Raw genomic sequence first — 27384 nt, 5'->3', positions numbered from 1 at the left:
AAAGTTCACATAGTGGAGACACTTTTTTTTTTAAATCTGGGTTTCAATTGCAAATAAAAACAGTTTTCATCAATGGCGAAGTGAGGGTGTGGCATATGTTAAAAAATACATGTACGTCTTCATACTTTTTTCTTTTCCTTCACAGTTCTTTGCATCGGTCAACCACAGTGGATGTGGCTTCGAAGTTGATGACAAAGTCCACTAATGTGATCACTCCTTTTCAACCTTGGGTAGTGCAATCAAATATATCCTAAGTCAACGTGGCATACTTGACTTTTGGGTGAAAAATGGCAAACTGTTGTAATCGCTGTCTGGTTCACTTTTAATCCACATGCATCCGTTATGGCATTCCAATTGAAATATTAAAAAAATAAAAAAGAGAAAATCACCTTCCTGGGAAAGCTTGTGATGTATGATTCGAGAGGACGCCTTTCAGAAATGAAGCAAAAAAGGTTTTGTTGCACACTGTCAATAAGTGATTCTACTGCTGCAGTGGGAACAATCAATTGACTTCTTGGCAAACACACTCACAGTCTTTTAAGCCATCTTTCTGGTTGCTGCATTTGTTCAAGTAACTTGCGTTGATTAAGGGAACTACAATTTGCTGGTGTGTCAACTCGATCCCATCATAGGAAGAGAGATTTCTCATACTGGTTCCAAAACCACACTGGAACAGCCGCAGGTTCAAAGTATGGCAAGGAGCTGTTTGTGCCTGTTGGTCTCCAAAGAGGCTGCTTGGCAAATTTTTGTGCTGTTTTCTTGTTATAGTGGAAGGTTGAGATTCACAAATCTTGTGCACACGATTAGAGTTGGCGGGCTAGAACTGGTCAACTTATTAAGTGATATATTGACAGGTCCTTGGGTCCTTTAGGGATTTGCTATGCCTTTGCTATGAACACTTTGGCAAAGCCTGACTGACTTTGAACATGGTCATCCTGACTACCCTTTGCCTATGTACCATAAAACCGCTGTTTATTTCTGACAAGGGTTCAATGCCTTTATCTAATTGGTGGAAATGACCTACCGAAGGAGGACGGATTGCCCATCTTATTCTAGCTCATGGGTATCTTTTAATGTCATTTTGTGTTATTTGGCTACAGTGGAGCAATCTATTTTAACAGGGGCATTGTGAGTAGTAGGCAATTGAGGGCTGACTTTAGAGCAGCAGTGCAGTCGTTTTAGATTTTGGAGGGGGGTTAGTGGATTGTATCAATATTTAATTTGCTATTAACTGATGTTATGGTGCGAGCAAGGAAGTCTTCTGTGGTCCTATTTACATCACCTATCGATCTGCTGGTTATGAGGTATGCATTTAGTTACCCTATATATTGTTTATGATAGTCAACTAAGTTTTCCTTTTCTATTTTTGTCAAGGTAACCTACTTATGTTTAAGAATTATCACAGTAGTATACACAGAACAAAGCATTGTCATTCCCATCATTGTTTTCTGAATGAAGTACACTGACATTATGACAACTCCTGCCTCCTTTCAAATTACTTTTCTATTTATCTTCTGGAAGACTTATCATATGGGTAATTTTGTCGGGTAATTTCTACTAATCATACAGTCCTCTGATTGTGATCTAAATGAGAGATTAGCTACCGGAGATGTGACTGTTTAGGTAGCAGTTCAAGAGGAGCCACTCAAGTGAAAGGAAGGCAGCTGTCTTCACGAAGAGCTTGCAGAGAGGAAACCACTGTCATCTGTTCAACCTCTAATGCAATCCATTTTAAGAATACGACTCCTACACAGCAGAGAATAAATGAACACCTTAAACTCAGAGTCATAAACACGAAGCAGAGAAACCTTTGTTGTGATGACTGGATTAGGACTTCAAAGAAGGTATCCTACAGAGCTGTAGAATGAGGACAGTGTTTGGAATGGTGAAAACCTTTAAAACAAAGCAGCTTTGGATCAGATGGTATATAATCTTCAACAGGAGATCTGAATTAAATGGATTCTCTCTGGACAATCATAGGTTTATTCTATCGGAAAATAGATCACATCTACATCTACTATAGAAAATCAAATGAATTCACAGAGAGAGGAAAACTAGCCCAAGGAACATTCCTTTAAAACAAGGCAGCTTTGGATCAGATGGTATATAATCTTCAACAGGAGATCTGAATTAAATGGATTCTCTCTGGACAATCATAGGTTTATTCTATCGGAAAATAGATCACATCTACATCTACTATAGAAAATCAAATGAATTCACAGAGAAAGGAAAACTAGCCCAAGGAACATTCCTTTAAAACAAGGCAGCTTTGGATCAGATGGTATATAATCTTCAACAGGAGATCTGAATTAAATGGATTCTCTCTGGACAATCATAGGTTTATTCTATCGGAAAACAGATCACATCTACATCTACTATAGAAAATCAAATGAATTCACAGAGAAAGGAAAACTAGCCCAAGGAACATTCCTCTTGACCTGTACAAGGCACAAAGGTGTATGGGGTAAAGTTGATGTCCAACAACTGCAAATTCTCCTGTCAATGTTGATATTAAGGAGCGGCGGGGGTAATTCTGTAATAGCAATCAGTTGGTGGAGGTTTTCGCAGTGTCAAGGGTGAACCTGCTACTCGCGCTTTCCAACAGTTTCGAACTTATTCTCAGAAAGGCAGCAGATGAAAATGTATAACTGGAGAAAAGAAACCCTATGGAAATGCACTTGAGTAGCTACATGGCTCAGATGGCAGGGAAAGGGCAACAATGGGGCAGCCACTGACACTGTTATGAAAATGAGGAGGAAATAGCACATCAAAGACTTTTGTAGTGAAGGTGCTGGCTGGTTAACAAAGTAGGAACTAAACAACTGTGCAACCCAGCTGATCTTTAAGAGCCATGTGGATGCCTGGGAGAGGACTGATGGATGTCCAGAAAGTGCAAACTCTACTGCCCATTCTGCACTAAATAGGCATCCAAAGAATGATTTAGTGGTTTCAGTCAGGTCATAGTGGCCTGCAAGCATCACGCCTACACCTACTGTTGCAAAAACATACTTAAGCCTATAACAAGGATCCAATTACCAGGATGCAAACCTATGCTGATGTGTTAAGGAGAATACACTGCTCTGCCTAGATTGCTCTTCTAAATAAAAGTTCAAAGTTTCATATTGGTGTTCATTTAATTACTGTCAACTCTTACAGCAAGTCTGCGTACCTTAAGGAAAGAGCGATGGGGCATGGCTCACATGACAGTGAACTATCAATACTGGGTCAGCACTGTCATGAAGATAAGGAGAACGTGGAACACAAAGCCTTTTTTGGCTACTCCTTGCCAAGGAGAGAACTATAAAAATACACATGCCTTCTGATTGACAGAAGATACCTGGGTGATTTTTTTTTTTTACAAAAACAGCTGCAAATTACTGTGCAGATATTCAATTAAACTTTCAGGCAGCAAATAGGTCTATGATATCAGCCAGCTGGTGGGAAATTTAGATGCATTGAACCTGTACCTGCTAGTTCAGTATTCCAATAAATCTGAGCAAATAAGGATAACAAGCAATGAATATCTTCGATTTCCTCTGTCTCGCATAATAATAAAGGGAGGTTCATTCACAAAGAGGCATATAAAGATCTTCTCAACTTAGGAAAATGAAAGTACCATGGAGAAAGGGAGGGAGCATTACAAGATGTCTCAGGTGGCCACACTGGCCGTTCAGATACTTGAGCCCATAAGTTGTGATGTATGAATATAATTGCCTGTGGGGAAGAGGGAAGACACTCTCAGCAAGACTTGTGGAGTAATTCAGTGACTTGGAGCTAACGATAAAGAGGTTGAGGCTAGCAGGTATACCTCTGATGTTGCTGGTGAACGGACACATAATGATTGTGGTTGGGTTGGGTACATGAGTATTAAAGTGAGCGATTCAGGGTGTCATTAGCACTGCATTCTAAAGTCACAGTTTGACTAAACTTTGCCAGAAATCAGCAGTGGCCTATACTTTAAAAAGTCTGAAGAATATGCCAAGTACAGAAATTAGGATTTGCTTCAGTTATTTTCATCAGTGTTCTCTTCCATTAATATCTAACTCTAAGAATCTTTCTCAACAATGTTCCTCAATCTAGCACCTGGACCATCAACTTAACATCACTTCTGTATATCAATTTATGGAAAACCTAATTTCACTTTTCTTTTATTTGCAAAAAAATAAGAATTATTTGACTGTTTGAGTTAATAAGGATGAGAGGAGGGAAATATCAGCTTCTACTTATTATTTTGTGTGTTATTTAACAATACATGTAATTTGGAAACAGCATGAGAATTTGTCTCATAAATTTATATTTAGCAATGTAATAAATTGTTGCTATGTCTTTTTTGTGTTTTTCAATCCAGGCTGTGGCTCAATCTTGCCATTCATTCCCAAATCAACGTTTTGAAAAGAGGCAGCAGTGAAACTTTTGAAACTGTAATAATGACATATATGAGAAGATGCTTGGCAAGGGAATATTGGTACTAAATTCCTTTAGTATCCCACTGCAAAAAGTTTAAAAATAAAAAAATATGTCAACTCCACAAAAAAGCAGTGGACACATTTGACACATTTGTCTGTAATGCATAACAGACATGCAGCAGATCCCAGTGGCCAGCCAACTGAGGTAAATTCCTCTACCGCACAAAATAAAGTAAGGCTCTTAGTATGGGACAAAAGTTTTAAAAAGTATAAAAACTTAAAGCATTGTCTCAGTCTGTTATAAAAAAAATCCATATTTTTTTTTCCAATTAAAACGTCTAAAAGAACAGAAAATGAGCAAATAAAAAGTACAAATCTGAGCTCTGTCGTTTTTGAAAAAGGCTCAGTAGGTAGTAACGTATGCACTACCAGAAAACTGCTTTTACAATCAGCTTACTAGTTTTGGCAACACCGTCCTCTGCGGAATATTGCCATTTGTGTCCGTCATCTGTGCCAAATTAGTTCTGAGTTTTGCAGCAGCTACCGAAGACTGAGGTAACTTGGAAATTGATGTAATAGCACCAGTGCCTTCTGTGATTCGCTTTGCCACAGTTTTTTCCACAGTTGGGGGCTTTGGTAGCCGTCTCTTGAGCCACGGGTGTCGAAGTGCCTGACTTGGTGACATCCGTAGCAAAGGGTCAAACTCCAAGCACTGCTTCAAGAAGTCAAGAAAAAGCGGGTCATCACAACCCTTTAGTGCAGTTGTCCAGTCTCGGGATCCAGGGGGTCCGCGCATCTTTCCGCGACGAGATCGACCTCCATTGAGAACGACAGAGCCATCAGGCAAGGTTGTAACAGTGCAGTATCGAGGATAACCCTTGGAGCTCACAAAATTTTTGGCTCGTTTTGAAGAATCTAGCAGCTTTTGAGATGGCACACCAAGCAGTTCGATCATGCATGCCAATTGATCTGCTTCATCTTCTCCAGGAAAGAGTGGGTGGCCTGTTAAAAGTTCAACTAAAATGCAGCCAAAGCTCCACATATCAATAGGCAATCCATATCGAGACCCGAGGATCACTTCTGGGGCTCGGTAAAATCTTGACTGAATATATGTATAGATTCGCTGGTGATCATAGCAACTAGAACCAAAGTCAATCACTTTGATCCCACTTCTACCCTGTTGCTTCAATAAAATGTTTTCAGGTTTAAGGTCACAGTGAATGATTCGACTTTTGTGCAAAGAATCCAAACACTGCAGAATCGAATGAGCAAACTTGCGAACTAGCGGCAGGCTGAAACCCTGAAATTTGTTTTTCTTGATCAGCTCGTATAGGTTCATGCTTAGCAACTCGAAGGTCATGCAGATGTGGTTGCGGAATGTGAAGTGCTCCAGCATGTGGATGGCATTCATGCTGTTATCCTTATCCTGCTTCTTCAGATGTTCCAGAATTTTAATCTCTTCAGCTGCTTGCCGGTGAAATCGTTTCTCATTGCGCACCATCTTTAGTGCCACGTTTGTGTTCATTTTGTGATCATATGCCTTAACAACTTGCCCAAAGCTTCCTTTTCCAATTACTTTCAGGACCTCATACCTGTACGCCACGTGGTCATGGGGCACTTGCACATACGATCCCTGGTCATCGTCATACCCACAATTGTTTGAACCACCAATCGTACCGTGGCGTTTCTTTGCATTTGGACCCACAAAGTACACTTCAGGGTAACTGAAAATCTCATGATGCTCGAAGTTGCTTAGTTTGTGCATGTATTGCTTCATTGCTTGATCGGCAGACATACAAGGAACCCTCACCTTCCCAGTTCCATCTGTAGACTTCAATGTGCAAGAACTCCCGTGGCGTCTATGTGAACTGTCCAGATGCCGATCCTGGACCACAGGCAATCCGTGTTTGCCCGCAGCTGCATGCCCATTGGGTTGTGTTGTTAAGACGGTCTTCTTGTTGCTGTTATCTTCAAACAGCTGTTGAAACTGAATATGTCCATGTCCACCAACATGCAGGTGCTCGTTCATTTTGTGCCTACCAATGCCAGCCTAGAATAAAAAAACAGTTGAAGATTTAGTCATGCAAGACATACTGTGGAAAGTATCTAGTTAAATAGTACTCTAGCACCACTGCAAAAGTTTTACAAAGACATTCTAAGGAATGGCAAGAAGTGCTTGCGGGCACAAACTGTTCTACACACAAGAAAATCTAGGCAACCAAAACCCCTGATACCACAGAAGCGACAGTCAGCAGACCTAGGTGGAAGAGTCGATTTTGCATGGACTTGGGTCTAACCCCACTAATACGATATGTAAGAACATCTACAGCATTGTTTCGAGCCAAACATCTGTGAGTGGAACTCTTGTCCCCTCAATGGCTATTACTGATGCAAGGCAAGTGCTCTGATCTCTCTATTGAAACAACTATGTCTGGTTACCTCCGAACGGTCAGCAAAACAGGTGGTATACTGGTTATGATGGAGCACACAGAGTAAAGCTCCTGAAGGATAACGCTCGAACATAGGCAGAAGGTGTAGGTAGCACTAGGAACCAGTATTCATACCGAGCCATGACGCACTGCCAAGTCCTGCCAACAAGTCATTAATGTGTCCGTACCACATGGAACTAACTGTACTGTAATAGTTTTTTGATAATCAGAAAAAACAGCAACTCGCTATGGCCCACAACACTGCAGGGTCAACATGGAGTATGAAATGTGCATTTCAGTTCATATGTGCTCGTGTGTGTGTATTACTTGAAGACCTGGGCTAGTCTGTCTCTGACCACGCTTAATCTGATCAGAAAGGAATATGGGCAGGAGTATGGGAGAGAAAGTGGTTTGCACCTATATATACTGTAGTGTTCAGTTCCAACAGAACCGAATTGTTTTCCTGCTAATAAAAGCAATAGACGGTTAAACGCCAAACAAAACAATGGACTCTAGGTTCAAACTGCATATTCTGCTCGCAAACCTGGCCTCAAGTACCTCAAACACAGGATCAACAAAGGCAGCAGACTGGAGCCACGTCTTGCAGTCACGATTAAATGGGGCGTTTGATACTCGTTCGGGCAAAAGAAGTTGTATGAACTAAGACTGTAAATAAACAGCAACACAAGGAGCACGCATACTTCATAGGAGCAGCAGTAAGTGGTCCCAAAGTTAGGCAATAATGGGCGGATTCTGCTGTTTACTGATTGGATGTGCAAGTATCGCTAGCCAGAAAGGAGTGTACAGAAGAAATCCCGTCATCTTCTCAAAGCCAAAAATTCCGTCATGTTCTCAAAGCAATGCCGCCATCCGGACCTTGGCTCAGGGAAGCGGATCAAGCTGAACTGTTTTTCCTTTCGCATGTTTTCACACTATTTCTTTTGGGTTTAGCACTCAATGGAGTGCTCGGCTCTTCTTTCCTCTTGTGGGCCATGCTGTTGCTCCCTTTTACCGCGACCTCTTCTCTTCAGTGGAGACTTTCCTCATTCTCGTCCCTGACTGCACTATCTCGGCCCCGCCATCTATCATTGGTCTCCCCCAACATTATTCCCACCTTCCAGCTGCTTCTTTTCATCCCCGCACCGTCTCCCCACTCAGTCTCCCCTCAAGTCATCGTTCACCCCGCCTCCCTCTACTTCACAACTTCGCACTTTTGCACCCCTAACATTCTCTCACTCTGTCTTTGCACCCTCACCTTGCTTCCCATCTCTTGTCTCCCGCACGCTTCCCATTGGCTTTGCCACTTTTTTAGAGTGGTTCTATTTTGTTACTATGCTACCCACTCTTTGACAAAAGAAATCCTGCAAGATTATATACTTTCCCTTTGCAACTGGGGTACTTCCAGGCAACGTGTCTGGAATGCAACAGATATCTCATGTTTCAACAAGCAATGGGCTCAGTCTCGCCCTTTAAAAGTAAAACAGACATTTTGGCTTTGTAATGCTTTTTTTACCGATGCTATTCCACACTGGCAAAAAGAAAAGCAAATGCTTTATATAGTGCATTTTAGCCAATGTTGAATAGCATAAAAAAGTCAGAAAAAACGCGTAATGATGCGTCACCATGCTACAGTGGAACAGTTTGACAATGTTTATATGTGGAAGTGTCACTGCACATGCATGCACATATGGAATGATACAGCCGTTCCAAGATGGCAGACATCAATCTTCCAGCACTAAACAAAAAGAAATTAATAAATGGACACAAAAGCACACGTTATGAAAAGAACAGCGCAGAAGCAAACTGCAGTTCCCAGTCCCGCAAAAAAAATAATATATATATATATATAAAAAGAATGTGACGGGGATAGGTCGGGGAGCAATGGAAGAGAGGGTGAGGGTTTTGGGGCACAAGTTGGAAAAAATGTAAAAAGCCAGCAGAGGGGGAGCAGCGATTTAATTCCTGTGTGGGGAAAGTGGCAAATAAGTCACTGAGTTTGGAGAGAATTGACTTGCGGTCAGTCCATCTTTTCACGTACAAACACTAAAAAGTGACCAATCAAATAAACTGGAAGGTGTACTTCGGGCACGCTCCATGCAACGGCAAAAGCAGAACAGAAAGCAGAGCAGAAGAGCAGGAAGTGACCCGCTAGCCAATAAAAAGCAAGTAAATACAAGCAACGTGGGAGCGACGGGTGAATGAACAAACTGGAAGTTCAGGTAAGTAAGGGTGAAGTATGGGCGGGTTCTAAGTCCCCCTAAGGATTTTTTTTTAGTAACATAAGACATTGCAAGCACAGTGCAAGAGCTGTGCATGCAAAACATAAAAAGCACTCTCCAGACCATGATCTAATGTTCTGCCAAATTTGGTGTAATTCCGTTCAGCAGTTTGGGCTGTGGTTGGGTTTAAAATCCCAATGGGAAACTGCTTGGGAAAACGCATTTTGGGATCCCCCCTTTTCCTCAGCCCCCACTTGACGAATCAACCCAAAACTTTCAAGACAGCAGCTGAAGTCAGCAGCAAAGTAGTACATTTCGTGAACACTCCTCAAAGATGCCAAAGTAATTAGCAAAACAAAAAACGCTTCACCTAAGAAGACTAGGCCCTAAAAATAACTACCTACTGATGACCGCCATATAAATACATATATATAATACACACAGACATAAATATATATATATTCATATGTATATATTTATATGTTTATTTATTCGTGTATTAGAGACAAACAATAGGTCTTTTACAACACACAGTTAAAGCTGTCTGTAGAGGACACCAAAAAATTAAAACATTCATTTGAGCACGTCTATGTCATTTATATGTGTCTATTGTTGTAAAGGTAAAAAGGCTACCTAAATATCAATTGGTGAGTTATAAATACATCTCTTGCTCAGGGGGAAAGGGTTGGCCCTCATGACTCAGTGTATGCTTCACATAGTCTAAGACCTTTTGCTACCCAAGTAAAGATGCATTATTAGGCAGGGGGAGCACCTCGGCCAATAAAAAACAGATTTGCCAAAATATCAAAAAAACATAATTCTGTATGGCGACTTTATTTAGCGCATACAGTAATACTGATTCCTTATTCACTCATGCTTATCTATTCAAGTAGCCACTCGTGCCGATGGCAATGTGCTTCAGAGTTTAGCCGAGTAGTCCCTTGAGTGATAGCCTGAAGTGCAGGTGCTGATGCGGACCTTTCAGGGTTTGATCATCAAAGAACCAGGAGCAGGGGGGGGGGGGGGGGGGGGGGCGCTGGGGACAATAGGATTCCGTGGACGAACCCGGTCACCTGCTAGGTGTCTCCATGGCAACAAGATGAGGTGTGCTTCCACACACCTTTATGGCGATACCCTGATACACACGTAGGTCACTCTTCGTGATGCAGGATGCAGGGCGTGGGCCACCAGCCCTTCTTTCTTATAACAGCGCCATTCTCACTTGAAACACGTCTACTAATTGAGATCTATTGGAATTACTGTAGCTTGTAAAAATAAGAGACTGAAAAGCAGACTGCAAAAACGCAGACTCACAAACACTGACTAGCAAAATATTTCCACCATAAATGATTAGGGAAGTTAAAACTGGTAGCACGTTTTGTAGGTAGATGGCCGATATTTGGCATATTTTGTGTGTATTTTTTCAGGCCTTGTCTGACTTCCTACATGAAACCACTGAAAACAGCAGAGGTTCTCTGCTCGTGTTTCTGCTCGTGTTTTTGTTTGCTTCATTGCACTCGGCAACAGTTGTCTCCTTGTAAACAGACACTGGGTGTCAGAAGCACGGGCTAATTAAGAGTGTAGGATTACTGCTCTATTGTGCAGGGCCGCGGCCCGTGCCTTTGCATGTTAACACCATTTGTTCCGTGCACCGGCGAGGCCTCCGGGATTACAACCTACAATTGGCACACTTCACAGCCAGGACGTGTGCAGCATTCACGTGCCTCGGCCGTACAGGCTGAGCATCTCCGGGCTTCCCTTTCTAGCACGTTTCGTGGCAGCAATTGGCAAACAATGCCACATTTCACATGGCTCTGAATACAGAACTGTTGTGCGGTTCTGTGTCAGATATAGAAGCCTTAATTGCTGGGTGTTCCTTACTACACAAATAAAAGCGCACTCGCATCTTACAGCCATGCCTCGATGATGTCCACAGCGAACGAGGCTCTCCCTTCGGGAAGGCACACTGGGCGGCTTTTTCTTACTCTTGTTGTACTCCCCCCATAACATGAGAAATGCTTGGTATTACACCCGTCAGCCTCCATTACTCACGCCATTATGCTTAGGTTGAGTTACGTGCACAGTGCAAACCTATCCGGAGTGCGATGGACTGAACACGGGGAGTGAGGCCGACAAGACGATCATTCACCGGAGGCCGGTTTTAAGCAGGTTCCTATTGTGGGCAGGCGGTGCTCTTTGAAGAGATCCGTCTTTTATTTCTCGTTGAATTACAGGAAGGTAGAAGCCATTCTGATGTTCTTTCAGGACTTTGTCTTTGAGACAATGTTGACTGCTCCACACCCTGTGAGACGTCATGCCTATACTGGAACAGTCCCCAGGCTACACCTGCTTGGAAGTGCTCAACAAAGTGTACACGGACTTCTTGGAAACTCTCAAAAAAATCCAACATGGAGAAGTGCTGAATGCATTAGCACATTTTATATAAAAAAGCATGGATCAGAAGGCAATTCTTGGCAAATATAGGCCAATGAATAGACAGGTCCGTGGATCATCTTAGTCAACTGGTTTTCAATTCTGAATGGGATACCCCATTCAGCTAAACTGTGGATTTATCAATCAAATAATACAGGTGTAATCCATCAATTACTCTGTGTTATATCTTTAAGAATGGGTGCGTTTTTGCTCCTACACAGGGGAACGGCAAGTTCCATTTCAGAGGAGCAAAAAGTTGGACTTTACGTCTAGAAAAATATTCTTTAGTCACGTTGAAGTGTAGGTGAGTCCCTGAGCGTTAGACAAAGCAAAGTGTCCCTTGAACACAATTTGCTTTCGTTCTGTCCATTCAGCAGCCAGTGCCTAACTTCGGACTCACAATGGCATCTGACAAATGTGGCATAAGATCTAAAAAGTTGCGGGACAACTGCATGCCCAAAGATATGTTTCCCAGCTTGAGCCAGGGTCGAGAGACCACAACCGCACTGGATAGGACTTGGTCTTGTCTTTCCTAATCGCTGTATCTCAAACTCAGGGTGGTATAAATTAAGAACACTTGGATACAGGCTACACCACAAATAATTCTGCAAGAGTATGTACTTTAACTATGTACCCTTTTGTCAACGATCACGGACTTCGGCAAAGTAGCCAGCTACAACTGCAATATGTCATTCTTACAACATTTGTCTCCAGGTCCCCTCTGGACAGGAGAAAGAAGCTTATTTGGCCTTGAAATGCTCCTCTTGCTTCTGCCCTAAAGGAACTGTTGGTCTATGATACCGATTGAAACCTCTCCCTGCCCTTCCCACATGTCAAACACTTGCCGAGCCACTGCTAGCAATTTTAGATCCTGTAGGCCCAGCACGGATCAGTGCAAAGAACGAGCCTCACTGATGACTGCGCCTCTAAGTCCAAGGTGCCATGTGGGACAGCTTTTTGCCCTTTATTTATCACAGTTGGCAGCTGCAGTATTTAGAAAAGACATTCCACAGAAATGGCTTATACATATAACGTTACACCCTCTAAAAGGCACATCTGCCCAGCTTTGCCAAGCGCCAGACAACAGCGTTTTTAATGAAATTTACTTAGGATGTTCTCTACTCTATGAGAACTTAAGCTCAAGTACCTGGCCAGCAGCTGGCGGGGTAACTGTCTACCGCGGATCTGTGTTCTTTCCTCACACAGCCACTAGTACCAGATTTTCTTTATTGAATAAATGAATGCCATACACGCGGGACCTGAATGCAGCGCCCGCCCAGCAAGGGAAACAGGCTGCTCCCAAAGAAACTTGAAAGCGGACTGGCGATATCACAAATGACGAGGGGAGTCGCAACTCATAGGACAAGTGACCCGTCACTTCAACTGAAGCAAGACTCCCAAACAAACCTCATGAATGTGGACAGTCAGTCTAAGATCACTTTTCAGTCCAAGTTCAAGACTGAATGTGGCATCACCTGATCCAGCTGTGATACCACACAAGACTCTGCCACTGGGTCAGCACTTTCTTTGACTTTTCCCTTCATGCAGTTAATCAGTGACTCTGGTTCTAGAACGACATACAGGTCCTTGGGCCTTGTGCCCGAAGGGAAGTTTCCTCCGATGCTACAAGCTTTCTTTCTCGAGCTGATAATGGAGTGCACACCAGTCTGTTTCTTGAATTAATGCCTTCATTTTCGTGTCGACGTTGAGTGTGGGTTCAGCCTGGCTGCCTCCTCCTCCAGTTCAGTCTGACCGTGCTTTGACCTCACCTGCGGAAGAGGATATGGTCTTGGTCCGGATGTCACCGCCCTCTCTCCGAAACCTTGCCTTTCTCCAGATAACCTTCTGTACTTCCCTTTACGACCCTGTCCACATATGCCTCACCGGTATTCCGTTTCTGCAGACATGATTTGTCAAAGGTGATAGATACTTTTATCCAAATCTATAAACACTTAGGTATCTGTTGGGCACAGCTGTTCTGGTACACACATGTAGCAATCATATGTTTGCACACCTGGTCTCTTAAGGGTTAACCATCAGGGACAATAAATATTTTAGCCCTTCCTGGGACGGAATGAAAGAAAAAAAAAGACAGCCAAAAAACACCAGCAATAGGAAGAAAGAGAAAGACAAAAAGAGAAAACAGAGCGAGTGACAACAGGAAGAAGAGAAGAAAGACTGCAGGAGGAAGGAAAGGAGAAGCAGTGAGACAGAGGTAGACAGGTGGAGGGAGGGATAGGAAGGCTAGAAAGGACAGAAGTGATACACATGAGGGAAAAAACTGCACAATGACAGTGGAGGGAGTGAGCAAGAGCTAGTACATGAAGAGGTTGACTGTAAAAGGATTAGGGTGGTATACAAAAGTGGAGAGGTGGTGGAAGAAGAGGGTAGATAGAGAGTGTGGTAAATCTAAGGATGTGGAGAGGGTGTCAGAGGTTTCCTAGTCAGTAGCACTGAGGGAAGGATTGACAGTGCTCCTCACACAGCCTGACTTAGAAGTAGGCAGAGGGGAATGCTCAGTCACAAGCGTGACAGATATCCCGTCCTCCATATTAAGATCCCATTATACCCTAAGGGTATTCCATCCGCCAACTTCTAATTTAGGCCCACAGTACAATATCTATCTTGCAGCTTAGAGGTGTATGGACCTGAGCTGGAGGTTGGTGGTAATGGAGACTCCTCACATTTCTGAAGAAGTACTTACCTGGAGGAGAGACTCTACTTCACCCTGAGGATTCCCATCACCATGGGGATGGTATGATGAAGAAAATACCACCAGTTTTTTCTCATCTGGTTTTAGCACTTTCTCCTATACCAGTCAGCTTTAAAACTGGTCCTTGGCCTTCCACCACGAGAGGCAAGGCAGGGCCCCTTCATATCCATGGCTGATGCATGGAAGTGTGCTTATCTCTAGCAATCACACACAACGAGAATGAAACACTAAATGACGGCCCATAGCTGGAGATGTTGCGGTCCCCGGCAGCAGGCAGCCACCTTCTACTGCTGTGTCGCCTTCTGTTGCTGTGTATTTGTATTTTGGGAGGTCAAGCTTGTCCCCCACTTTCAGTTCTGGTCCAAAATCATTGACCAGTACAGGGTCCAGAGGCACACGGACGGAAGAATATTTCGGTACCACACCTGTCAACTGGCTCAGCCATGTTATGAGAGCCACAGTTTACACCCCTGCATTAGCACATCATGAGCACTGCAGCACTTTTAATGCAGTTCCAAACCATTTAATTCCAGCAAATCGGGCACTTTTTGATGTTTACATTATCACACGAGCATAACTGATTTGTTCTGCTTTCTATAAATTGTCCCTCAATTTGTTACACAGAAGGCACTGTATTGTCCTGCAAACTTGGCATCTGACCCTTTTCCATCTGTCACCCACAGAAACACGGCAATCCTTAGTGGATCCCCTTTCACTCATTCACATTCACTCACCTTGGCTTTGCAACCCGTTAACCTCCGTACCCAGCAGAGATCAGTGCAAATAAACTTTCTCAGTTAAAACTTAAAGTGTTTTTGTCCCATTAAATCCTGGTGAAAACTTTCAGGGTTCTGCACACGGCATTGCTCTTAGCCGTCCTCAACGCAAGCCCCAGCCATCGCTGAGATTAGGGGGCACAGTTCCCATGTCACCAGCCAGCCATGCAAGAGTGCTAAGTCCTTGGCAGGGAACCCTGGCCAGGTAATTGTTCGGATCAGGCCATGAAGGGATGCGCACCTTGTCCTGTTTGAGACGCACCCAACTCTTCCCCGCCACAACTGCAGGGCCACAGATGCATATTCCTGTTTGGGTAACGCTGTGTGATAAACCTGAATGAAGAACTTGGAAGAGGGTAAGAGACCGTTTCCACATCTTTGCCTTGGCTTGTTCCAGATCCACACACTGTCTCATTTCCCGCGCACCCCGTTCATTCCCCTGGTGGTAAATCTATTTCCTCCACTCACCGAGCCGTCACGTGTCTGTCCCTGTCTGTCGAAATAATGTTTTGGGAAAGAAAACTTCAACCACAAAGCTCCTTTCTCTCTATATTGATCTACATATTGATTCCTGTCTCCTACTTTTGTTCCTCTTCCTCGTGTCGCCTTTTCTTTTCAGGGCTCTGAGAGGAACTCCAGGTGAGGTAAAATGTTACACAAGAGTTAACAATGCAACATTCGTTCTCGCCATGTTTTCAAATTCAGACATTTCATTAAGAGAGCTCTCGCCATTAAAAAACACATCAGTGCTGTCATAGCAGTGGCCTAAACTTACATCAATACATTTTTTTTACAACTAAACTGGATTTCAAATGTAAACACTAATTATTGGAAAAGCCGCACTGACCCCTCCCCAGCCCAACAAACTAGGTTGTGCGCAGAGCCCTCGCAGGGTGCAGCCCCAGTGCTAGGCCTCTGGCGCCCAGCAGGAGAGGCCCGGGAGGCTCAACGTCCTCACATTGCTCCCCGGCACCCTGACCTCCTTTAGCAGGTAGACAGGGCCGACAGGGGGTGAAACGGCCATGTCATCGGGTCCCCTCTCCCGAGCATGAACGTGTGGCCCATTCAGTGCCCCTCATATGTCTATCGACCATCATCATGCGGTCGCAGCTGTCACAGCGGACGCACGAGTTTCAACACAGTGAGGAAGAAGTTCCTGGAGAAAGCTTGCAACTCGCTGGAGTTGGCAGGCTGCCTTTCCCAACTATGATTGTTTTTTTAGTTGTTTTTTTAACATTGATCCGCACTGCACAAGCTCTTCAATGTCCTATAATTAAGTAGGGAGCTCGAGAACACTAGCCAATCTACAGTTAATGCTTTACCGACCTGCTGCTTATGTGCTGTATCTATATATGTGATTGCCTTTTAACTTTCGGTTACGTTTTTGTACGTACATCCCCAAAGCTTCTATATCCCAAACTGCTTTCTCTAATCGTCCTTATCTTCCTTCACCGAAAAGCCTCAAGCTTTGTCACCTAGCTGGCAAACACATGACTGCCAAATACAAAAACACCAAGCTGAAAAGGACTAAATGAACCACACTTGGGAATCTGACCAGGCAGAAGTTGTCCCTGCATGCAAGACACATTCAACTTCTTGCATAAGATGCCCCTACCCACACCCCCCTCACCCTGATTAAAATGTTGCCTTGCTCCCCCTCACTTGGCAATGTTAGTTCTTTTACCAGAACCAAGCAGAGTTGACACAGAGGTGAAGGCCCATCACAAAGTTTGGTCGTGGAACAGTAATAACCACAGGGCACTTGTATGGTGGATAATCGAAAACAAATGCTAAAAAACATGAACTCTTTGTGCGATTTTAGTGCTATGACATCGAAAGTGCAGAGTGGCAACCAGGTACCCCTGCACCACAGACAATGAAGTGGCACTGCCAAATGACAACGAGAACATACTCTGCCACTGGCATAACAACCCATGCAAGACCAGAGCTAAGAAATGAGACTTCTTCAGTTTCCACAATGGTAAATTACATACGTCTTTCACAAGTTGGAGAAGGGTCATGGGTATTAATCAAACAACTGGAGAACTACGCTAAGTAACAGAGATGGCAATCAGATGTGGGAATGGGGAGGGTACTGTAAAGCGAGAGACCACTTCTTCATTTAGTACAGAAGGAAGAAATTACACTTTTTTGCACCTTCCTGAAGAGGAGTTTGGTCTGGGCTCTCCATCTTTGGAGTGCTGCTTACTAACAGGGGCAACAAACTACAAGGCCAAGATTGTAGGAGTCTTTCCTCCGGCCACAGGACTGCATGAACCATTGCACTATTCCTTGATAAATTGGGAATATTAAAGAATGCCTGGCGTTTGATTCATTTCTGAGCGATATGTGGAAAAGGGGTGCACTGCTAGGAAAAAAATGCAATTTTAGACAGATATCAAAATGGAATATAACAAATATTCCAATCTAGCCATAACTATCCAATCAATTAACTGGTCACTGCATAGCCATGTGTGTCTACCTGGACAGGCAAGTGGAGATTGGAGAATGATGGTGCACCTGTCTTGGGAACCTCTCTGGGAATTTCCATCCCACATGCCACCGTTTATCACTACATTACATACTTCTTTTGGACAGGTGTCATGAAGCACTGACCAGTGTTGTTTAGAGTAGGATACCCCTAGCGCACCACGAAGTTGCACATGCAGACGGGTAGCTCTGGGGTAGAATGCTGCCTCTTCAACAAATGTCAGCCAAAACCTATTTTGTCCCAGAGATCACAAAAAGTCAGAGTGTTTTGAGATTCAGGCATTAGTGGGCAGCCGTGAAAGAGGTTTTCTGGGCTGGTGATGGCTGTACCACACACCAGCATGCCCACAGTGAAGGCTGTGTACCTCACTTACAGGCCTAGGTTCCATTTCCACTCCCACCAGCAGCGGCCCATCCGTAGGGGTTGAGGGGCCATGCCCCTCGCATTTTTCATGGCGTGAAGAGTGTCTGCAAAGAACAAAAAGTCAGCCTGACAGTCCATCTTCTGGTTCAGGCAGCCCAGAGCTGGACATGCAATAAATGTGCAGACTCCTGGCTGCCTGAGTTTGAACTCTGCTAGGCTGAAGAAGTTACAGCTCCTGGGGGTGTGACCTCTTTAGCCTGGCAAAGGTGCCTTGAGGCCCTCCCACTCATGACACGAGAGAATGCCACTGATTACTCCGGACCTGAGCGCTTCAGTTTTAAACCCTGAAGTGCCCTGGGTGAGTGTCAATCAGTGACACCTCGTCACAGAGTCGGGTGGGGTCAGCAGTCTCACTGACACTGACCATATCCCAATCAGTGACGATACTGGGACTGCTGAATTCCCTCCAGCCAATGAGGGAAGACAGCCGTCCCACCTCCTCTGGGACCTCCGAGGATTCCCTGTCAGAGCTGCTCCTCTTGAAGTAAGTTTTTTGTTTTTAAATGTTTGTTGCATGTGTGCGTGTATGTATGAATGTACATATATTTGTTAGTGAGTGTTGTGAATGGGTGTGTATGTCTGAATGAACAGGTGGGAATGAGGTGTATGTGTGCATGTGTAACCCCCCACCCACCTCCCTCGTAAAATTACCAGCAGGCACTGACTCCCGCATATTTTAATGCATTGTGCAGACCTATCAGCCCCTTGGATTTTTCCTGTAACCCCAATCTAGTTAGTTACCCCTAGGCACAGAAGAAAGGACCCAGTCCCAGAAGCACAATAAAACCTACAAATGAAGCACAAAAGACCCTTTGAAGCGAGGTACTTCTTCTGTAGAGCTGTGAAAAACTATTTTCAAAAGTTTAACAACAATTTCCACAATTACTTGGTTCCTTGCTTATTGCATCAGATCAGCTAATCTCTCATTTTTTATAAACTTGCATATCAAGAGTAAGACTTGAATATCAGGAGATTCATTGCTTTTAAGAATTCCTTGTCTAGGGTAGACTGCGTACAGGGACCGATTGTGGTGTAAGTGATAGTGGAAGAGATTGATTGTGGTGTAGCGGAAGCAAACCACAGATGTCTGTGACTGGAGAGGTGACTGTGAGATTAAGTTATGATCCTAAAGTTAATAAGTGGAGTTGGAGGACGAAAGGACAGCAGTAGCAGAGCGTACAATGCTGGTCACAGGTAGGTAAAAGTCTAGTAGGGATGTGTGTGCTGAAGTTGTGTCTGGTGCTAGTCAATCATTGAGTCTGGCCTAATTCCTCAGCAGCATACGACTCGCAAAAATAGTTACCTTACTGAGTTTAGAGCTTTCAAGGATGGATTGAGAGTGTCCTAGGGCGTGGGACACAAAAATCTTAAATGCCTGCTCTCGTGTGTTTGGCATTAGAATTTCTGTTGACATGTTATTCAGGGATGTCTTGATTATATATTTTTTTGCTAAGCATGCAAGCAAAAACTTTGCCTGCAAATGTTCTCGGTCCATGCCTCAGAAAGACATATGGAATGTGCTGAGGACCAAGAATTTTTATTTTAACTCCAACGTGGAGCTGATAGCGTGCTTTAAAGCGAATTCCGTGACTGGGACTTTTTACGTTCAACCTTAATTTGATGATCTAAGTTTGTTTTCATTGTAGCCAGACGTGTGTCTGTGGTTACAATAAAAACTCACCAGGATTCAAGAAACATCGAAAGTGGGATTGCACTTTTCATGAGGTTCAAGGAACATCTTGGTCACGATTGTCCGAATAAGGTATGTATCCATGCATGTTTTTTTCAAGATTTTCACATAAAATAAGATTACAGACAGTGAATTTCAATGGAATTTATTTTCACTGTCACAGATTATCCTGAGAATCTGCTACAGAACCCCTCCTGTTAGCGCTACTGTGCCCCCCACCCCCTTTTTCTAGGCGGTGAGCAACATTCTTTCTAGCCTCAAAGGAGTCTCTGCACATAGATGCCAATACTATGCAATTCTCTTTTGGCTGCTTTCCATCAGATTTTTTTTTGTTTTTTGACAGTTGTGCCTTGCATTTTGGCACTTGCAAACACTGGAGAAACACGATTGTGTGGCTGCCCTAGACACTTTGCATGAGCTCACTGGTCTGTTGTGGATTGCTCTAGCTGGGTATTTAGAAGGGTAACACTTAGCCGCGATGGTGCAAACATTCAAATTCAAGGGAGTGCGCGAGGTGCTTTGTTTCCCGCAAACTTCAAAGAAGGTGGAAAGAACGTTTGATTCACCCTTTGTCATGAAAATGTTTTCTTTACTGACTGATGAAAATACACCTTTGTATCACAGACACTGCAGTCAAAGTAGCAAATACTGCAAGAGGCCCTCAGATTTGAGAAGAATCGTGGACATCTCAAGACCTTGGTGAAATATGTATATTCTAAACCGGAAACGGGCTGTACTCCTGGGGGGGGGAGGGTTGTTCAAGGGACACGATGCTTTCAGGGTCCTTATAATGTGACCACAAGGCACACTCTAAACAGCACAACTTGGAAGCACGGAATAAATAAATGCGACACGCCTTTTATCACAAGTCGTGTACATGAAGGGTTCTTTTGTGCTGAGGCAGCATTATGGGTGCTTATCAGTCAACCTGGCTTCGGAGAGTACAGAGGTCTGTGTTCATAAAAAATGATTTACTGGGCAACACGTAATTCCAGTGGCCATGCTTACAAGATAATTTTAAGGAAAGGGAAAGGGCAAACGTACAAGGCCACCAGGCCCGGCTGACGGGGATACGAATGACACGGAAATGTGGCCATTTGACAAGTGTATGCAGAAGCCGCCGGGTATGTTACGCCAGGGCCAAACTATGTAGGAGAGCTAACATAAGGCTACAAAGTTTACAATTGCACACGTACTCTTAATGGGTGGCTTTGCAAGGTCTCTGGCAACCGGAATTTAAAAACGTAATTATGCAGAGCAGAAGCAATAACAGGCAACAGAGAAATACTATGACACAGACATTAAGAATTCCATATCTGAATCCCTAGCTCAGGCGCATCAGGGCTTCGAGTCGACCAATCAAATAATATATTTTGAGCAAGCCCGTCACAACACGTATGTTGATGTTGATGGGAGATGCATAGGAGGTTCGCATCCGGTCATGACAGTAGTGAGGCCAGCTCGAATTTGTACTTGTTTTGGAAACTTCTCGTTTGAAATTATTCTGGTCGTTGGGGGTGGGGAGTGGAGTGCAAGATTCCCTGAGAGGGATGAAGCTAGCAGTGAAGGAAATGGACTGGGGCGGAGGGCCCTGTGAGCAGTCGGTCCACAGGAAGTGGGAATGAAGAGTTGTATGAAAAGTCATGGTCAGGCAGGTCGGCGAGGGTACACAGGCAAACTCTTACTTCAATAAATCTAATCTATTTCCTCAACACCTCTCCTCTTTGGAGTTTTGTTTCCTCACTGTGATCTAAAGTAATCGGGTGGCTGGTCTGGGTTGCAACTTTTCAGGGGCAGTAAAATACCCACAAAAAGCTATCTTTTTACCAACGAAAACTAAATTCTACTATACATTACCTGTTTAGACCAATGTTAAGCATTGTGTTTCCAATTTACTTCCCTTGAATACGGGAATTGAATTATACAACTGCACTGACATCCTAGTGCAGCCCAAGGACGGCTGCCCTCCATGGCAACAATGATGCTGTTCATAGCTGCACATCTACAGCCAGGGCACACATGAACGGGCGGCTGAAAATACCTCCAGCGGCAAGGCGTGTCCCTAGACCAATATGTTGTGATTTTGTGGCCATCTACAGGAGAGTGTCCAGAAGGGACGAGAATGACAATTCTCAGTAGCTGAAAACAGGTCGCTCAGGTATTTTGCCGCTGACATACCATGCCGACATATGGAGCTGTCCATCCCACCGCTCCTGAGCAAGAGGAGGGGGCAGTCGAGTCCATAAATAGCGCCAACACTTGTAACCGACATGGGAAAACCGCCCCCAGCCTACAGGGTAACCACTGTTTCTTTCTCGTACAGATAAGCACCTTCTCCGACCTCTGCCGGCACACTCCCAAGGCTGTCACGTGTCTGTCTGAGATCACCCCCATATTGCTCCCGCGTGCAGCTCCCCGGCGCGGCGGCTGGTCGATGCTACCCTGCAGCGTGAAAACAGCCCCTTGCATCCGTCGTGCAACAAAGACCCCTTTGCAATCCTAGGCCCTGCGCTAGTCACAAGTGACACTCTGCTGCAGGGACAATGCACCGCACACAGCATGAAAACCACAAGCTGGCAAAAAACAAATCCACCTTCAGGGGCCGAGCCAGGCAACCATAACCGACTCACTCCCATGAAAGTCAGGGGCCGAAGCAGTCAATGACAGCCGCGTTGACATCTGAGCGGTGCTGCGCATTTTATGCAAACAATGGGAAATTGCTGCGCCGTTTGCAGGGTTGTACCAACGCCGAAATAAAGCAAGGTAGGGAGGACAGACTACGCCTTTAACACTTAGGTGGAACAGCCTTTTATGCAAGCAATCGTCAAGCGGATCAGTACCTGCTGGCAGGTACCGCCTCCACGCCCTCTGCCCCACAGACAGAACCGAAAGCGACTGCCCGGCTGGTAGCCTGTCTTGAACCTTGCACACTGACTTCCTTCTATTAATACTGAGAGGCAGGTGGCACGGAGGGGCGGTGGGAGGGAGGGGCGGTGGGGTGAGGGGGTGATTCTCAGAAGCAGCATTCTTTGGGACTTTTGGGGATGCAACTGGCTGCATCTGGGAGTGGTGGACAATATCTTGTGGAGCGTTCGAGAGCTGTGGATCAGAAAAGGAAATCATCTATTTCTATTTTGAAATCCATCTGGCAAAAAATGGAAGTCAGGAAAATGTCCATATCAATGAATTTAAATTGCTGTAGAAAACGCCATGGTCTTTGCACGCTGGGCTAGGCTCAGGTGCATGCTACTGCTGCTCTAATACTTGCATTTCTTCGCATGTCTCCACCCACCACTAACAGATTGATGGATATTACACACCCGTTCTTGTCCCTAGGTTGCTAAACGGTGGGGTCTTCATGTGCCCTCAATATCAGTCCCCTCATTGCCTTAGGCCTGTGTAGGCTTCTCTACTAAACACCATACCGGCAGGAGGTTGGCTTTGCGTGACTTTAATACCAGGGTATGGAAACCAGGGTCAGCAGATGGGAGTGCCTCCCTTGAATACAACCACTTGGGTACAGAACAGTCTGGCCAAGCACGAATGTGCCCTTCACATGCTGGTAGCCCCAGAGCTCTGAACCTCAGGTTTCCCATGATATATGGACTCCTTCTGTCCCCCATAACGTTTAGGTCAAGGCCCAGGGAAGACCGATCCATGCATTCCATGCATTGTCAACGATGAACACCTTCGGCTTCTACATCTGACTTGCGCTCGGTACCCCAAGCCCCACACAGACCCATGTGCAATCAGTGAGGTTATGAAGACTTACCTTGCGGGTGGCAGTGGTGGCAACGGTCGCGGTGGTGGTATTGAGCGGAGGCAGTGTGATGGGTGACAGTGGGCACCCGTGGCCTGCTGTCGCAGACCTGGGCACCACAGCAACGATGTCTGGAAAAACCTCCCGCTGTCCTGCAGCGCCGTCACCTGCCCTTCCTGGTGCAAAGAAGACACGAGAGGCGTATTAGTGGGGGATACAAGGATCATTCCCGTCCGTCGCACTTAGACAATAGCATAACCCATCATCGGCACACAAGTGAAATGGGAACGCGGTGGACTTATCCTGCCCATCACTGTGGCAACACACACTGCACAGGAAGGCAAACAAGAATGGCACCAATATCTCTAATCACAGCTTAACAACACAGCAAAACCTGCTAATGGCATATAAGTGGCGATTGCCATTTGCAGTTAAACTCCTGATCTGGAATTATCAAACCATTACACTGGTGCAGAAAATGGCACCCAATGCCTCGCCCTCCTGGAAGAAGAGGGAGGACTCACCTGTAATACCACAGGCCCACTTTCTGTCCACCCAGGCACATTCCCATCATCTCGATTGCATGTCACAATTGGGAATGGCAAAATTACTACATTATATGAAGAAAGCGAGCCACAAACGTAGATGTCTGGCGAGGCTTAGTCAGTAACACCTCTCTGCATGTCAAGTGTGCTCTTCAAGGGTGTTCCGGCCGACTGTCACCAATGCCGGGATTGCAACCTTTTACCAGCAGGTAACACACAGATGTCTGCAACTTGCATTTAACCCACTAACCTACCTTACCCGAACAGGAACCATATGCTTAGGGCTGTAGGTGAAGCAGCTCGCGCTCCATTGTTTTGCAATCCCTCGGTATTTTATTTGCAGCGTGTATGCTGAATGTTCGTCTGCTACTTGGTTAATAGGTGATGACATCACGCAACTCAACAGCACTAGTTTCATCAACGCAGCCGAATAAAAGGACTAAGTCGGAAATAGGAGTCGGAAATAGTGGTCGGCAGATTATAGACAGATGTCTGCCGGAAGGACCTAACCTGGTGAGCTATCTGACCAGGGCCCTTGATGACACACGAGAACGGCATTCGAGGAGGGAATGCCTGGTTTGGTAAGACCCACTTTTGGAAAACTCCGATCTTATTGCTCTCGTTTATTCGGATGTTTGTATAAGCTCAATAACATCAGTCTCATTTCACAGCACTGGAATGCCCCCTCCCTTAGGTAAAAACAGGAAACTTACCTTCCACTGAGTAAACTGCATGCCATGTGCAGAAAAAATGAGAAAAATAGAAAAGCAGTGACAGCGACTCCCCCAAAGCTCCGAAATCCCAGTTTCATGTCCTGTGTGGGCGACGGTGGGGAGTGAAAAAATGAAGGCGATTTCCTGCTGCACAGCCGTCCTTACACACAGCCCGTGCCAGCTCTGCTGTGCTTGTGCAGAGAAGGGGACAGGGCGTGCAGGCTCCTGGATCTCGTGGGGGAGCACGGAAGGAGATCGGGCATCGTGGCTGCCGTGCCCGGGGACCCCTCTCCCCACGACCCCCGTCCTCCAGCTGGCTTAGACAGGAGCAGCCTGTAGTTTCCTGGTGAACATGGCTGCTGCAGGGGAGGGGTGGGAGGGAGTGACCGCACTTTGGGTAGCGGCTGCTGCTACCCCCTCCCGGCCTCCTCCTCCTGTGGTGGCCGCGCCCACAGCTGCTATCACAGGCTGGGGAGACAGCCCTGTTCCACCCTCCCCTCCGCAGCCACCACCCCTCAGGACAATCCCAATAGGTCAATGGCAGCTCAGATGGGGCGCCGAAAAAATGACTGTAAATAAAGACAGCTCGGTGGGAGGTAGGTGTAGCGAGACAGCCTCGGAGACACGCCCGTCTGTGCAGGCGGATAGAAACCCGCCCCTCCCCTGCTCTGCTGAGAGCCCAGAGCCTGGGAACTGAGGCGCGATTGCTGTGCTGTAGGAGGGCCTGCAAGTCTGGCAGGGGTGAGTGAGGTACGCCCACCGGGTGCAAGTGTACAGTGAGAACCCGCCTCCCTTCGCCCGTGGTTCTCACATCAGGCCTGGAGCGGGGCTGAGGGGGGAGTTGCGAGAGCCCGCCCCCTGCCTGCCCTCAGGCTAGCATGGAGGGGGTGGGTAGTTCGGTGAGGGGCCGCCTCCCTGCCCGGAGGGTCCTGCATCCAGGAGGTGGGACTTTAGGTGACAGCCGCATACCCGGCCTTTTACAGCAGAATGACACCTCCCAGTCTGGGGAACTCATATACCCCCCCCCTTCCGCTGGCAGTGCAGACACTAAGAATTGAAAACCATCAAGGTTCACTGGGGAGTCGAGACAATAGCTGACGGGGATGTGGGAGGTGCCCCCTCAGGGGTACCTATGGGCGAAACTGGAGCTAATTTTAGCCTCAATAAACAACCACTGTCTAGAACAAAACAAAAAAAGCAAGAGCTCAGGTCTTCTTCTACATTCACCGTTCAAGAGAAGCACACGCATTCACACACTACAGATTCACACATAACATCCCTCGTAGATGACACAAGCACACAAACATTCACCCCTTTTCGCACACTGCCAAGCAAGAAACCTTTCTCAAGTACTCCTCTATCACAACACACATTGGAGCCACAGTTCCCCTGTCCACCAAAAAAATAAAAATAAAAAAATAACCCCAGACACCATAGAGAAATGAAAAATCAGTCATGTCTGGGCACATGCCTGCACACAATGGAAACACAATATAAAGAATGAGAAAGACATAAGAGGGAGAAACAGCCATCCCCTTTGGGAATGCATAGCAGACCCCTACTTATTGTTAGACTCACAGCATTGACTGCCCCACCCTCCAACGTCTTATGATTCCCATTGGGCTTCTAAGAATGAAGGGCCTGATTACAAGTTTGGCAGTCTTGGTACCGCTATGGAGGTGGCAGCGGACTAACAGCCACAGCATTGTCGGTCCGACCGCGGTATTATGATGCATGCAGTTACATAGACGAAAGATCGCTGCAGTCCTGCCACCGCCACCAGCCTCTCAATGCCTGCATCGACGGCAGTCACAGGCTACAGTGGCTGACGGCTGGAGTCCAGACCCTGTTCTTGCCGGCAGTATTACGATGTGGCTCACCGCCAAGCCGACTGTGGCGGGAAGATCTCCATACTCGACCAGAGGGAAAAAAGAGAAATAAGGTGCGTACTCACCTTATATCCAGTTTCCACTCGTCTTCCCATCAAGAAACCCCTCAAGTTCCTTCCTTTGTTTCAGACACTTGTCCATGAAGAAAACCACACCGTCGGGGTCAACTACTAAGGTAAGCCACTCGTACATTTCATCATTGTTACAATAGCTGTGGACTGGTGCTTTTGGACAAGGTATGTTTTCCATAGATGAGATACATATGTGGTGTGTATTTTCAGACTTCCTTCCTGTACATACACACATATGTATTTGCACTGCGGAAGAATCCCTACAAAAAGTGAGGTCCTAGCACAATGGTCCACCTCTGTGAGAAGCCTGCCTCCGTGAGACCCCAGGCACAACAGAAACATTGTGATATGGCGGGTAGAAGACCGCCGGCTCAGTGCGACGGTGCAACTGCCAAACTCGTAATCAGGCCCTAAGTCTTTAATTCTCGGATTGAAGCACATTCCCCCGCTCCAATTCAGTTACTGTGCGGGTTTCAATTTGAAAAATAAATGTACGTTTTATGTTCCCACTTGCCACCTCGTTCTCAGGATTCTTTCCTTCTCTGTATTCCTAGGGTGGAATTCTATGCTGCTATATTTGCAGAAAGGCAGAAAAGGGCTCCCCTGCCAGCACCCTCGGAATGCGCACTGATTTTTAAATTTGATTTCCTTTTTTAGGTTTTTAAAATAAAATGTTTTATGTTTTGTATGGTTCCTCGATACTTCGGATTACTTTGAGGGATGTCTACTGGATTTGTTTTATTTAGCATTTTTAGGGGCTTTTTGGAAAATATTTTTCCAGTTTTTGGTGGATTATTATTTTTGACTACGTGGATACAGTTGAAGC

The 27384-nt window shown here is 45.4% G+C and overlaps 1 protein-coding gene across 1 annotated transcript; it reads right to left on the bottom strand.

The window, feature by feature from the left end:
• Positions 1 to 1368: 1368 nt before the first annotated feature.
• DYRK2 (dual specificity tyrosine phosphorylation regulated kinase 2) lies at positions 1369 to 25286 on the bottom strand. Its single transcript, XM_069229174.1, has 3 exons — positions 24599 to 25286; positions 23353 to 23516; positions 1369 to 6456 (listed from the first exon to the last, which is right to left on the bottom strand). The coding sequence occupies exon 3, from the start codon at positions 6433 to 6435 to the stop codon at positions 4855 to 4857; it is 1581 nt and encodes a 526-aa protein (XP_069085275.1). The 5' UTR covers positions 6436 to 6456; positions 23353 to 23516; positions 24599 to 25286; the 3' UTR covers positions 1369 to 4854.
• Between the last annotated feature and the right edge of the window lie 2098 nt (positions 25287 to 27384).

Source organism: Pleurodeles waltl, chromosome 4_1 (assembly GCF_031143425.1).
Source record: "Pleurodeles waltl isolate 20211129_DDA chromosome 4_1, aPleWal1.hap1.20221129, whole genome shotgun sequence".
NCBI lineage: Eukaryota > Metazoa > Chordata > Amphibia > Caudata > Salamandridae > Pleurodeles > Pleurodeles waltl.
This window is presented reverse-complemented; position numbering and strand designations above follow the sequence as displayed.

Excerpts from the sequence above, each read along its gene's own strand:
- DYRK2 (XM_069229174.1), bottom strand. The coding sequence starts at position 6,435 with ATGAACGAGCACCTGCATGTTGGTGGACATGGACATATTCAGTTTCAA.